The sequence below is a fragment of the Chelonia mydas genome, chromosome 4, assembly GCF_015237465.2.
Source record: "Chelonia mydas isolate rCheMyd1 chromosome 4, rCheMyd1.pri.v2, whole genome shotgun sequence".
Classification (NCBI taxonomy): Eukaryota; Metazoa; Chordata; order Testudines; family Cheloniidae; genus Chelonia; species Chelonia mydas.
In genome coordinates, this window is record NC_057852.1 from 10,903,912 (window position 1) to 10,917,683 (window position 13,772).

Here is a 13,772-nt window from a genome sequence, read left to right on the forward strand (position 1 = left end):
GAACCCTGGGAATGAATAGAAAAGCAGGGTCTCTGCACTCCCTGTAACAATTTATTTAATAGCAATGCTTCTACTGAAAGACAGGGAGGGCCCGATTTTTCCCCCAGGACATGTGCAATTGCATGCCTAATATTAATGAATGTGCAACTTTGAGAGTGTGTGTGCAAATCAAGTCTTTGCGAGTGGCTGGCTAGCTGGCGAAGCAAATAACTCATTTGTGCACAGAGCTGCAGCAGCTGCTTGCAGTTGTATACAGCCATTTTTGAAATCTGCATACTAAGAGCAGGGCCCTGGACCTTGCTGCTACAGCAGCACCATACACATTGTTGAGAGAACATGTGAAACCTCAGAACAGGGAGAAATAGCATGTTTGCCTTCCATGCCTGGCACAGGCATTTCACCCCAAGCTCCCCCATTCCCTTCTCATCAACAGCAAAGAGCAGCTGAGACCTACCTACCCTTCCCATAATCCCATGCAAAGGAGAGCAACCCAAAGCGCATAGAGATCCCAACACATTCCCTGCTTAGCTCAGCTGCTGGACTGTCTTCCAACTCTTTCCCACCTCCAGGTTCATGCCACTTCCTTCCCTGAGCTCTTGATGTGGCCTGCGGGTTTCTGGGTTGAGGTCAGGAAATGGCAGCAGAGTCAGCTAATTGCACAAAGCATAGACCTGGGTGGGAGGAGAGGTGGCTTCTGTTGCCAGTGCTGCTGTTGATTCACTGTGTGACCTTGGGTAAATCACTGCACCTCTTGTGAGGCTTCCCAGGGATACCCAGAGCTGGTAGGCAGCTCACTACCACCTGCCCTTAGTGTGAGGACCCTAGCCTGGGCCTGCCAGGGGTCAGTTCCCTGACTCCACCAGCCACGGGCAACACAAGCACTCCCCTTCAGGCACACAGGCCCTGTTCTGTCTCAACAGGTTAGCGATAGGCACACCCAACCCCTGAGCCCATCAAGCATCTCCCTGGAGTGTGTAGCCCCTGTCCACTAGACATTCGCAGTATTCACAGATTGGCTGCTTCCAAGGAAATGTGTCCCCAGCTTATCTGTTCCACCTCAGATCCCCGCTCTGCTTAACAGCCAGTACTGGGATGTGATTATAGTGAAATCAGGACACATTTATTTGACAAAGATCAGAGATTCACGTGATAGCAAGTAGTAGTATTGGAAACAAATGGGTATGTATAAAATAAAATCATAACAGGCATTCTAGACCTTGAGTAGATACTTTCATGTCTTACAGAGCACTGTTCACCCAAGTCCTTGCAGTGTTTTACAGCCAGGCGTGGCTCTGAGCCTCTGTTCATGAGAGAAGTCACATGTCAGCTTGCTTCCTCAGGGAAAGATTTATGGTGCCTGTCTGCACCCCGAGCTATATCAGAACAATCCACTGTCCTTATTCATAAACAGGACGCCCCCTGCTGCTTGTTTTTTCCTGTATATTCCTTTTTGTGTAGACTTCACCATCTCTTCACTCAGCCTCTGGCTCAGGATGCAAATAGGCCTATGCAGTGAGGCACACAGTGACCAGAGAGGGATGTAAGCATCTGTTACCCCCTGTCTGAAAGGAAGCTGTCTGAGGCATGTCACTGCCTGGTGCCCCTGTCTCAACTCTTAGGCTTTGAGAACATCATTTCTAGTATTGATACGCAACTCCTTAAATATTGCCCATACATACATTGCACAGTAATCATGATGACCAGTGGGCTACTGGCTCTCGGTAGAGACTTGGCATGCCTCCCTTTGGTGAATTATTAGCTTCTGTTCCTGGCTCTGCCACTGGCCTGCTGGGTGACCTAGAGCAAAGCAAGTCTCTTCACTGCTCCGTGCCTCAGTTTCCGGATAGTGATACTGACCTGCTTGGTAAAGTGCTTTGAGATGTACTGATGAAAAGTGTCATGTCCTCATTTGTAAGGAAGAAGGGACTAACATGGGGAACATGTGAAAAACAAATTATTTTATATTTTACTTCAGCACAGAAAAAAGGAGAGTCCAGGAGTGTTTAAGGGAGCTTATAATGTTGCAATAAGGACCTAGCTTCTTCCTTCCTGCTAATAGGAAATAATCTGCTTAAACATATCTGAATTAAATGAATAAAGAGGAAGAGTTCCAGAATGTCTGTGGGATTTATGATGAATCTCATTGACTTTCAATGGGTCTTATGCACCTAAATCTCTGAGGAACTTTGGAAAATTTCTCCTGTAACGCCATACACTCTTGGACCTAGCTGTTTTGGTCCATCTGTTAGAAGGTGTGATGGGACACTTGTACTATTGCCTGATAGTTACTGAGAGCCTCAGAAAGCATGGGCTTTGGGGGGGTAGTTTGGGTGAGTGCCACAATATCCTGTGAAAAATCTCACTGTATTGGAAAAAAGCCTGTGACAGGATTAGGTGTATTGGAGGGACAAGTAAATAAAAAGCAAACAGACCGCTCCCCTTTGGCTCGCAACACTGTTTATTTCGGTGCAACCCTGGCTTCAGCTGTTGTGATTGGAGCCTTGTCTATTTATACAGTTGATGGCATCCTGTGTTCATTGATTATATTTCGATGGCAATGCAGACAGGCGTAATAGCAGATTGAGAAAAGGGCTTAGTTTGGATACATGGGGTGAGGTTTTCATGTGCTCTGCCCCCATAATCGAGGCCCGAGCTTCAAAAGGACTCGGCCCCCATTTAGGTACCTATATAAGGGGATTTTGAAAAGAGCACCCAGCAAATCTGGGCCCAATGGCATGTGCTGGGTCCGTCTGGGAATCATGGCCTTGATCTCCTGGGAGTGGTCTGTAACAAAGGCTGCTTGTGTTAGTTACCTATTCTCCTGACCAGCACATGCTGCGCTTAGCTCATGGACATTGTGTGTTCCAAATCTCCTGAGTTCCTCCACTAAGTCTGGGGAAGCATGTGCTAAATGCTGGCCTGGAAGCTCTGGGGACTCCCCTGTAAAACTGGGGAAGAGTCTCAGTATTGCCTCTCTAGGCCAATATGTCGTTACGCCCCATTCTCAGGGTGAAGCGTGATGGATCTATGCTGCAAAGAGTAGAGGCATACGTAACAATGGCGTTCTCTGCGGAAATACCACAATCGGTACCGTCTCTGAGGCTACACGGTAATGGGGTTTAATAACTGCAATGAGCACCTCTGCTAGTAGGGAATCTCCTTTCTCATTCTGCGAGCCCTGCAGCTCCCTTCTGACACCTTGCCCCCGCGATCTACTTGCTCAGACCCACCCCCACTGACTTTAATGGGCCCAAATTTTTGCAAGAAATTCTCACAAGCTTTTAGCTGAAAATGTTGGAAATCTCAGCTTTTGTTGCACTCTTGTTTTAGGGCCAGATTTTCAAAAGCTCAGTGCCCGTTCTCACTGGTCTCCTGCTAGCACTGAGCCTTTTTGAAAACCTGGCCGCTCCATGGAGGGGCCTAACCGGGAACTGAACTCCTTAGGCTTGGCTTTGGTCTATAGAGAGCAGCCAGGGAGAGACCTACCCCCTCTCTGCCTCAGATGTTCCATGGTTGTGTGGCTTGTTCCATTTGCACGTAAGGGGAGCAAGAATTCCGTCTCCATGTGCCTTTGCAATGGTGTCACTTGCTTTGTTGGTGTGGATGGTGCCATTGCTCCTGGAGTGTTCCTGGCTCATTGTCCTTGACATGTATCCATGTGTGTGTGGCAGTCAGCCCAGATGGAGTGTCACGTGCCTTCCCAGAAGCAATGCACCATCTCAGTTTTGCCCAGAGATGGAGTAGGACACGGCTCGCACAGGACATGCCACGTGCTTTGTTCAGCTCTGCATCTGACTTGTTTGTACTAGTTATTCAGTCACCACTCCAGGCCATTGGGAAAGGAGCCGTGTTTGCTCTGTGGTGTGTAGCACTATGCTTGCCCCATGTTTCTGATTAGTGTGGGAAGCAGAGTAGTGGGTGCCTATCCAGGGTCAGCAAACAAGTACCTGCTGCTGCTGCTGTGTCACACACTGTCCCCTCCTGCACAGCTGACTGAGACCTGTCTCTGTGCCCTGTTGCACTGTGGCTGGCTCTTGGAGGCTGAGGGTAGGGAGTGTGTGTGTGTGACTGACTCAAGAATGCATTTAATGAAGGTTAGTTCTTTTTGCCAGGGTCCTCTTCTGTGCCATGGCTGTCTGACCCCTGGGAGGCTCTTCTCCCATCTTACCCTGAGGTTGTTACATGGTGTCTTAGCCTTCTGTGCCTAGATACCCCCTGGGGCCCAGGCTTCCTCTTTCTGAGAATGGTGCCGCTTGTGTGCTCATCTGCAGGGGAAGAGGCTCCTGTCAACGTAAGGCCTGCTGTGGATGTATATTCAGAATCACAGCCACCCCCTCTGAAAGCACATCTCATTCAGGACAGCCAAGAGTGCTCTCTCCTCCCATCCCCCCGCCCCTTGGAGAAATCTGGCCTGCGACATCTCACACTGGACTCAGGCCCTTGCCTGAGCTAGAGCTCTAGGCCACTGGATCAGTGTATGTTTATACAAGTCACAGAATATGGTGAATTCTTTCAGCAGTCTTCCTAAATCTTACATTCTTAGGATGGGGCTATTACATGGTTTTGTCACTCAGTCACCAACCATAAATCCCACCCATCAAGACCCAAACTCTACAGCTTTTATATAAATTCAGTGTTTGACAATTAAAAACCACTGTTCCACCTGTGACAGACTGAGGCTCTCCTGGGCAAACCTGGTGGAATTTTCATAAACCTTCCTGAATTAGGTTTAATCCCTTTGGGGTCCATTGCATTAAACATGCCATTGTGTAGGTGTTGTTGTATGTAGTTCTTCTAGAAGGAGGGGGAAGCTAATGTCATTCCTCCAGTGATCAGCCCTTTGAAGCCACCCCTGGAGAGGTGGGCATGGATTAGTCCATGCTGGATTCTCCAGGGACCAGCAGACAAAAAGCGTTTGGGGATAAATAGCTCAGGGCCTTCTTCCTGATCCAGCAAATGGACAGGACACCTGGTCCATGAAGTAGCCCAATCCTAAGGCGGGGCTGGAAGGACTGGGCCTACTGAGGCCTAATAAAGACCATGCTAGTTCTGAGCTGAAGCTGTGGTGAACTTGAAACCACAAGGAGACCTCTTGGATGGGGTTTTTAAGGCCTGTTCCTGCCAGAGGTCTGTTAGATCTGTGGTAAGCTCTGGTAAGCTTATTAGCATGCATGTAGGTTCTTTTGTTGTTAATGTTTTCTCTGTAGTGCTTTTACCTTATGAATAAGATAGGCTTGCATAGGAAGTGCTGTGTGGTACCTTATAATGGTGAGCAATTGCACTTTTGGTCTCTGAATACAAAAGAAGCAGGCCTGCTTAGGCAGTCTCTCTTCCTTGGGATTTCACAGAATAGTCAGGGGACGTGAAGCCTGGAAATACCCAGGGCAGAAGGGATTGAGATGCGGGTCTCCGTTCAAGAGCCCAGTGACCCTGAAGCCCAGAGTGGGTGCCCTTGCTAGACCACAGAGAGAGATTACAGGGGCAGTGCTCTTGAAGCATGAAACCATCATGATGGAAATGTTTGTGGCTTCCACTGAAGGGGAGTTTCCCTAGAGCGCCCTGTTTGAACCAGACAGCAGGGCAGGAGTTGCTGAATACATGGCAGTATCGAGGGGACACCTTAATATGCATCCACCCATGACACTTGCGACAGGAGCCCTCACTGGACCAGGCTGTGGTGATTCAGGAGAGAGGTGGGTGTGTGGCTGGGATTGCCAGACCAACAGAAATCATGGAAGGGGTTGTTTGCTGTACACAGAGCTTTTATTTGAGCTACTACTATGCGATTGTCCAAATCTATCCAAGGACTCAAGTGGACAAAAAACAACCAGGATCTGAACAAATACAACGTGTAAGTTCTAGCTGTCCACAGTAAGAAATCTTTAGCACTTGTGCCCTTTCCAGTCATGTCTGACGCAGATGAGTAATGTTCAAAAAATTCACAAGGCAAACAAACTAGGGGCTATTTATCTTTTTATTATAAATTTAGTATGAATGACCAATGGAAAAAGTCATAACAGAGTACCAAGAATGTTTGTCTATCAAAATTTTAGCAGCATTTAAACAGTACTAGGTTCCCATCTCCATCCAAACACTGTCTTCCACCCCCAGAACAGTAACCTCAGCCTGAATAGCATCAAGACTTCTAGGCTGAGATTCAAGCCACGCTTGTTCCATGTAATCCTCTGCACTGCTGTGACAATCTCAACCTTAACATGTGTATCCAGAGACTCTGTTCCTCTCGGGCCAGACTCTCATCCCCTCACAGGTCATGTCTACACCACAATCTACAGTGTGATTGCAGACTGGCTAAAAACAGCAGGGTAGTCGAGGAATGCAAGTTTGTACCCAGTCTGCACTGAGGCCTATGCCACCACATCTGCACTGGTACTTTCAGCCATGCTGGTTCAGGCATGTCTGTCTGTGCTGCAGTCCCACCTCAGACTGCAGTGTAGACCTGCCCTTAGTCACAATGAGCAGCATCTTATTCCACTGAAGAACACAGGGCTACGTGTGGAGGAGGGTACTACCCAACATGCAAACCTGGCCCTAGAGTGTTTGTTAGTAACCATAACACAGGCTGATCCGATAGCCTCAATTACACAACTGTACTCCTGAAAGCAATTCATTCATGGGGCAGGGCCCATTATTATTCATTACTTTCTAATCCCCAAGTGCCAGGCACACTTATTACCTACCTACCTTCCTCAATTTCTATGCGTGACTTTAGAGTACTGGCCATGTAGTCATCCACCCATTTCTCTGATATCCTGCGGTGGAGAACTACTGGGGAAGGAGAAGATATTTAAGGCGTGATCTTGCTCCTGTTCAGGCTGATGGCAGGACTGAGTTCAGATTTGACAGGGGTGAGGGAAGATGGAAGATGAATATTTAGTGTATTTCAGATTCAAAACATAATTAAGTTAATTGACTAATCACATGAACAGTAGTGTTAAGCATACAGAATAACGAGAACAAGCATAACTGTAAAATACTTTTTTGCTAGTTACAATCAAACATGAACAGTACTATCCCAGCTTTGCTGGTGATAGCTTAGTGAAAACAATCTTTAATTAGAAGTGGGAACACACAGGTACACACACAGGTTGACAACAACATAACTCTAGCAAGCTATTTCCCTGCTTCTTTGGTACTTTCTAAACTTTCTTATCCAAAATATATAAGGGAAATGCACCATTAAAAAGTTCCTGTTTGTAAGTATTTACAAAAGCGGTTGCCATATAGTTTTGTACACAAAGATCAATCTGATATGAACAAAGTTATCTTACGAAAAGCACTTATGCACATGTTTTGTTCCAGTATCTTTTAACTTTAAAAAAATTCATGTTATGCAATCCTGTACCTCGCTTTATCTTATATCAAATAGACAAGAAACATTTCCCAATCCATACTCTTCTTTAAAAGATTAAAAAAATCACCACTGAAATGTTACATTATGTACAAACTTTACTAAATATTAAATTCTAGGCAATATTTTCACCCCACTTATATTATAACTTAGGTACTATTCCCTACTATATGCATATATTTCTTTAATATATAAGAACGGCACCACATTATATCACCATGTCACCAATATGACACATTGTTATATACAGTAGATAAGAAATTAGATATGGAAGATGAATCCTTGCTGACTAGCACTTCCGTTGGACAGGTTAGCAGAGGCTTTTCTCCTCCCTCTCCTCCCCCCCATGGGTGTTTCGTGCGGGAAGTGGCAATTCAGACGTAGGGCAGAATCCCATACATCAAGATCGCCATGACTCCAGCACTGAACAAGCCAGCAACAGGAACCGTCACAAACCAGGCCAGAAAGATGTTGCGGAACAGATGCCAGTCAACAGCCTTCTTTGAACGTATCCAGCCGACTGCCACCACTGAACCAACCTTAGGAGTTTGAGAAGAGGGTTAAGGAGATACAAGGTTAACATCAAAAAGCCTCTAAGAGACTTCTATGATCAACCCAATGCCAATCAGCTGATACCCAGCAACGTAAGTAGCCAAGATCTTAAAATAATGCAGACTTCAGTGAAGACTGATGCTTTGTTAAAGGATGGCTGGAATTTAACACTTGCAGATTGCTGGGGTTAAAAAAAAAATTAAGGAAAAACTCACCCAGGAGCTGACTCTTAAATGTCTTGCATAGTATATGCATCAACTTAAAGCCAGCTTAATTAGATTCTGGTATCTCAGTCAAATGGCAATTAACTCTACTCGTATAAATGCAATTCTATGTGCCTCTGCCTTTTTAGGCCCCAATCCTGCAATGACCTCTATTTAGGCAGAGCACTGCACCCACCTAGAGCCTGTTGACTTCCATAGGCCCTGCATGGGCAAAGGGATCTTACTGTGTGGGGCTCGTTGCAGAACTGAGGCCTTAGACCGAGAGCTCTTTGGTGCAAGGACTGAGTTGTCCTTGGTGTTTGCCAAACATCTTGACCATTTTGGGTGCTACTGAAATCTAAAAAATAAAAACCTATGCAGTCTGCCAAGTATGTTTTCTAGTGTAAAACCTGGGTTCCTGTGCCAACCACTAATCACAGCAACTCTCCTTGTATCAAATGTTCATAGCCCTTCCTACAAATGACTAGACCAGCCTCATGATGTGGAGAATTCAATCAGTGTGGACGTCAAGGCAAGAGGGTGTTAACAGAGAAATACCCTTTGAGGAATAGTTAACAGAAGGGTTTGGCAGATCAACTTCTATGTACGTACTACTGTACGGGAGATAGTTTTTTAAGTATTGTAGCAATGGTGGCTTACTTCAGAGAAGTATACCACCACCTATGGGCAGCAACGGACTAGAGGAATGTTTTATTCATCTCAGGAAATATTGCCCAGCGGATTACGGCAGGATTACAAATTAATAACCGGGACATAGAGTTCCTCTGGCCCGAGAAGTAATGCAATTAATGATGTGGCCACTTGAGGACATAAAACATTGATTAGTAGTGGCACGACTCTTATTAGCTGGGAACTGGAAACAGAAAACACTTCTCTGTTAGGAAGTGACTTGTGGGGATCTAGCAGTAACTGGTACATTACTGCATCAGAATAAGACTCAGCAAGGGAGACAGTTAAAATCTAACTTCCTTTCACTACATTTTCAGATCAGGAAATTCACCAGCTACAAGTCCACTTTTTTGAGTATGAAATAAATCGTTTGAGATTGAAGTTTCTTGGGGGTGGAGGAACATAACCATTTTAAAACAGTTTGTGGAAACAAGTATGTCCGGGAAGTTTTTCTAAATTGTATTTTCTTTCAACTCCTGAAGCAGCATCTTGGGCCTCCTCAGCTGGTATAAAATCTGTGTAACTCCATAGAAGCCAATGTTAAAATAGCAAGAAATCCTTCCAGCATGGAAGAAACAAAAATTCCACAGACTGAATTTAATGGTGTTCTTCAACAATTAAAGGGAAAAGTGAGGCTAGCGGGAAAGAATTGCTGACAGATCTATCAAACGGGGGCATAATTGCCTGAGGAAAGTGCTGAAAGCCCCATTTGTTAGGGCATTTAAAACTAGACACGATAACATGGACAAACGTGCTGTGGCAGAGAGCAGAGCTAGAAGAACTTGCAGCTCTTCTGTCTCTCGCTGCTTGGAGTCTATGGTCATGAAAGCTGCTGGTCAGCTATGCCCAGCACCATGGTATAGGATTAACTGTCTTGCCATATGGGTGAAAGCCTAAAGAATGGATATGAGCTAGGCTAACAGAAGAGCTTGTGGGCATGCTACCATGTTGTGGCTGAGCATCCTTCCTAAAGGAAGGCCCCACTCCCAGTCGCACTGTTATCAACAGGAATCTTTCCATTGAGCGCAAAGCGGAGCTGGATTTGGTCCTAAATGGCATTTTTGCCTGGACTAGACTGAACCACATTAATTTTTTAAAATAAAAACTTCCCTGCATTTAAAGAGGTTTAGTGACATTGGGCAGAGCAAGGTGTTTTAGGAGAGGGTGAAGAGAGACACTCTCCCTGTGGGAATAAATTAAGAGAAGATTTCACCTAATAAGGTCATGAGGGTATAAAAATCTGTTCGAAGAGAAATTTATTAGCTATGTAACATTTAATCTGAATAAACCCATCAGTCACTGATACACTAATCTGGGGCTAGCAAGTATTGTAGATGGCCCCAGATGGTTTGCAGTTGTCTAGAGGTGGAGCGGCAACCAGCCTAAATAAAGAAAAACACAACAACAGCAGATTTCTGAATAGCCCCTTGGTCCAAAGAAAACTGTGTCTAGAAAGGATTGTGATGATACATTTAGGGCTTCTTTTTGGGGGGGTTTATAGCAATTTTTGACTTTTATGTAGATGTTTGCTTGCATGGGAAGGACAGGCAAAGAAAAAAGAGAGGAGTTGTTGCCTTGTAAATCAGAGATGTGTACACGTGCACTGAGGATGAGATGGATATAGGAGACAAACTTGTTGAAAGTCTCTGGATAAGGATAAAAGGGGTAAAAAACAAGGCTGATGTCATGGTAAGGGTCCACTACGGATCAGCTAACCAGGAACAAAAGGTGCATAAGACTTTTTTTAAACAACTAACAAAATCATCCAACGCACAGGACTTGGTGGTGATGAGGGACTTCAACTACCCAGACATCAGTTAGGAAAATAATGCAGCAGAGCACAGATTATCCAACAAGTTCTTAGAATGTATTGGAGACATTTTTTTATTTCAGAAGGTGAAGAAAGCAACTAGGGGAGAGGCTGTTCTAGATGTGATTTTGGCAAATAGGAAGGAACTGGTTGAGAATTGGAAAGTGGATGGCAGTTTGGCTGAAAGTGATCGTGAAATGATAGAATTCATGATTCTAAGGAATGATAGGAGAGAAAACAGCACAATAAAGATAATGGATTTCAAGAAGGCAGACTTTAGCAAACTCAGGGAGTTGGTAGGTAAGATCCCATGGGAAGCAAGTCTAAGGGGAAAAATAGTTCAAGAGAATTGGCAGTTTTTCAAAGAGACATTATTAAGGGCACAACAGCAAACTATTCCACTGTGTAGGAAAGATAGGAAATATGGTTAGAGACCACCCTGGCTTAACCAGGAGATCTTCAATGATCTGAAACTCAAAAAAGAACCCTAAAAAAGTGGAAACTAGGTCAAATTACAAAGGATGAATATAAAAAATCTCCAGCACAATCATGTAGGGACAAAATGAAATTAAACTAGCTAGAGACATAAAAGGTAAGATGAAAACATTCAACATATACAAGCAAGAGGAAGACCAAGGACAGGGTAGGCCCATTACTCAGTGATGGGGGAAACACAATAACGAAAATGTGAAAATGGCAGAAGTGCTAAATGATTATTTTATTTGTTTTCACCAAAATGTTTAGTAGTTATTGGACATTTAAGATAGTGAATACCAGTGATAATGAGGTAGGATCTGAGGCTATAATAGAGAAGAAACAAGTTAAAAATTACTTAGACAAGTTAGATGTCTTCAGGTCAGCAGGCCAGATGAAATACATCCTAGGATACTCAAGGAGCTGACTGAGGAGATATCTGAGCCTTTAGCGATTATCTTTGAAAACTCATGGAAGGCGGGAGAGATTCCAGAGGACTGGAAGAAGGCAAATAATGCTGAGCTATAAAAAGGGGAATAAGGATAACCCGGGAAATTATAAACCAGTCATCTTAACTTCAGTACCCAGAAATATAATGGAGCAAATAACCACGCACATCAATTTGCAAACATCTAGAAAGTAACAAGGTGATAAGTAACAGTCAGCATGGATTTGTCAAGAACAAATCATATCAAACCAACCTGATAGCTTTCTTTGACAGGGTAACAAGCCTTGTGGATGGGGGGAAGGAGTAGATGTGGTATATCTTGACATTAGTAAGGCTTTTGATATTGTCTCTCATGACTGTCTCATAAACAAACCAGGGAAATACAACCTAGATAGAGCTACTACAAGGTGGGTGCATAACTGGTTGGGAATCCATTCTCAGAGAGTAGTTATCAGTGATTCATAGTCAAGCTGGAAGAGCATATCAAATGGGGTCCTACAGGGATCAGTCCTGGGTCTGGGTCTGTTCAATATCTTTATAAATGATGTAAATAATGGCATAGCGAGTCCACTTATAAAGTTTGGTACGATACTAAGTTGGGAGAGGATAGCAAGTGTTTTGAAGGACAGCATTAAAATTCAAAATCATCTGGACAAACTGCAGAAATGGTCTGAAGTTAACAGGATGAAATTCCGTAAAGACAAATGTAAAGTATTCCACTTAGGTAGGAACAATCAATTGTACCCATACAAAATGGGAAATGACTGCCTAGGAAGGAGTACTGTGGAAAGGGATTTGTGGGTTATAATGGACTACAAGCTAACTATGAGTCAAGAGTATATCACTGTTGCAAAAAAAGCGAACATCATTCTGGGATGTATTAGCAGGAGTGTTGTAAGCAAGACACAAGAAGTAAATTTTCTGCTCTATTCTGCACTGATAAGGCCTTAGCTGGAGTATTGTGTCCTGTTCTGGGAGCCACATTTCAGGAAAGATGTGGACAAACTGGAGGAAGTCCAGAGGAGAACAACAAAAATGATTTAAAGGTCTAGAAAACATGACCTATGAGGGAAGATTGAAAAAACTGGTTTGTTTAGTATTGAGAAGAGAAGACCGAGAGGGGACATGATGACACTTAAGTACATAAAAGGTTGTTACAAGGAGGAGGGAGAAAAATTGTTCTCCTTAACCTCTGAGGATAGGACAAGAAGCAACGGGCTGAAATTGCAGCAAGGGAGGTTTAGGTTGGACATTAGGAAAAACTTCCTAACTGTCAGGATAGTTAAGCACTGGAATAAATTGCCTAGGGAGGTTGTGGAATCTCCATCATTGGAGGTTTTTAAGAACAGGTTAGACAAACATCTGCCAGGAATGGTCTAGTTATTACTTAGTCCTGCCTTGAGTGCACAGGACTGGACTAGTTGATCTACTGAATTCCCTTCCAGTCCTACACTTCTGAGTCTTTCAAGGTTCAAAAATCAGGATCTTTCAAGGCGCTTTGTAAATATTGCAAAAAGTAGTATTTGTAAAGTTCCCTAGTACACTTTAATGCAGAACTCTCTCAAACAGCACTATGTTAAAGCACTTTAGTGAACCTTTAGTATGCACCAGCAGGGTCTACATGGACCAATTAATGTGCAACATATTAGTGCACTTTAGAAATCACACCACCACAGTCCACGTTACTGCTCTGTGTAAACAAGCCCTTAGATACAAGTAAACATGTCTGGTGTTTATTGGATAAAAAATAGGTGTTTTGTCTGTTTTTGATATTGGGATGTTTTATCAGTTAAAACTTACAATCAGAACCCCTATGTATATTATACATTTCACACAATTTTTGTATCAGCTTGTATTTCCAATCTATTGTGTAAGACTGACATTTGATACAGTAACCTGGTTTAGTGTGTAAGCAAGATGGAACTTTTAGTTTTTTCTTGGAATTTAAAAAGATATCAGCAATGATGGCATTGGTAAATCCAGCTCTAAACATTATGAAAGTTTAGTTTATTAATAATGATTTGATGGATTAAAGATTAGGAAAGCAGTTAAAACTTCAAAAGAGAAAAACTAAAATGATTTGTAGATATTCGATGACAGCTACCGTCAGATTGGTTTCAAACCCGTGCAGTTTGCCTTCATATGCTCTGCTTAACTACAGATGTATAGAACAAGGAGTTCTGCATTCAACAGTGGTGCCTGCTAAAATACACACTTCCGTACAGA

The 13,772-nt window shown here is 43.6% G+C and overlaps 1 protein-coding gene across 7 annotated transcripts in view; it reads right to left on the reverse strand.

The window, feature by feature from the left end:
• Positions 1-5,956: 5,956 nt before the first annotated feature.
• SLC20A2 (solute carrier family 20 member 2) overlaps positions 5,957-13,772 on the reverse strand; it is a 72,695-nt gene continuing 64,879 nt past the window's right edge. For all 7 annotated transcript variants that reach the window (XM_037896617.2, XM_037896616.2, XM_043544430.1 and 4 more), the window contains one exon: positions 5,957-7,908. In XM_037896617.2, the coding sequence (XP_037752545.1) occupies positions 7,818-7,908 (91 nt within the window). In that variant the 3' untranslated portion in view covers positions 5,957-7,817. The remainder of the gene's footprint in view (positions 7,909-13,772) is intronic.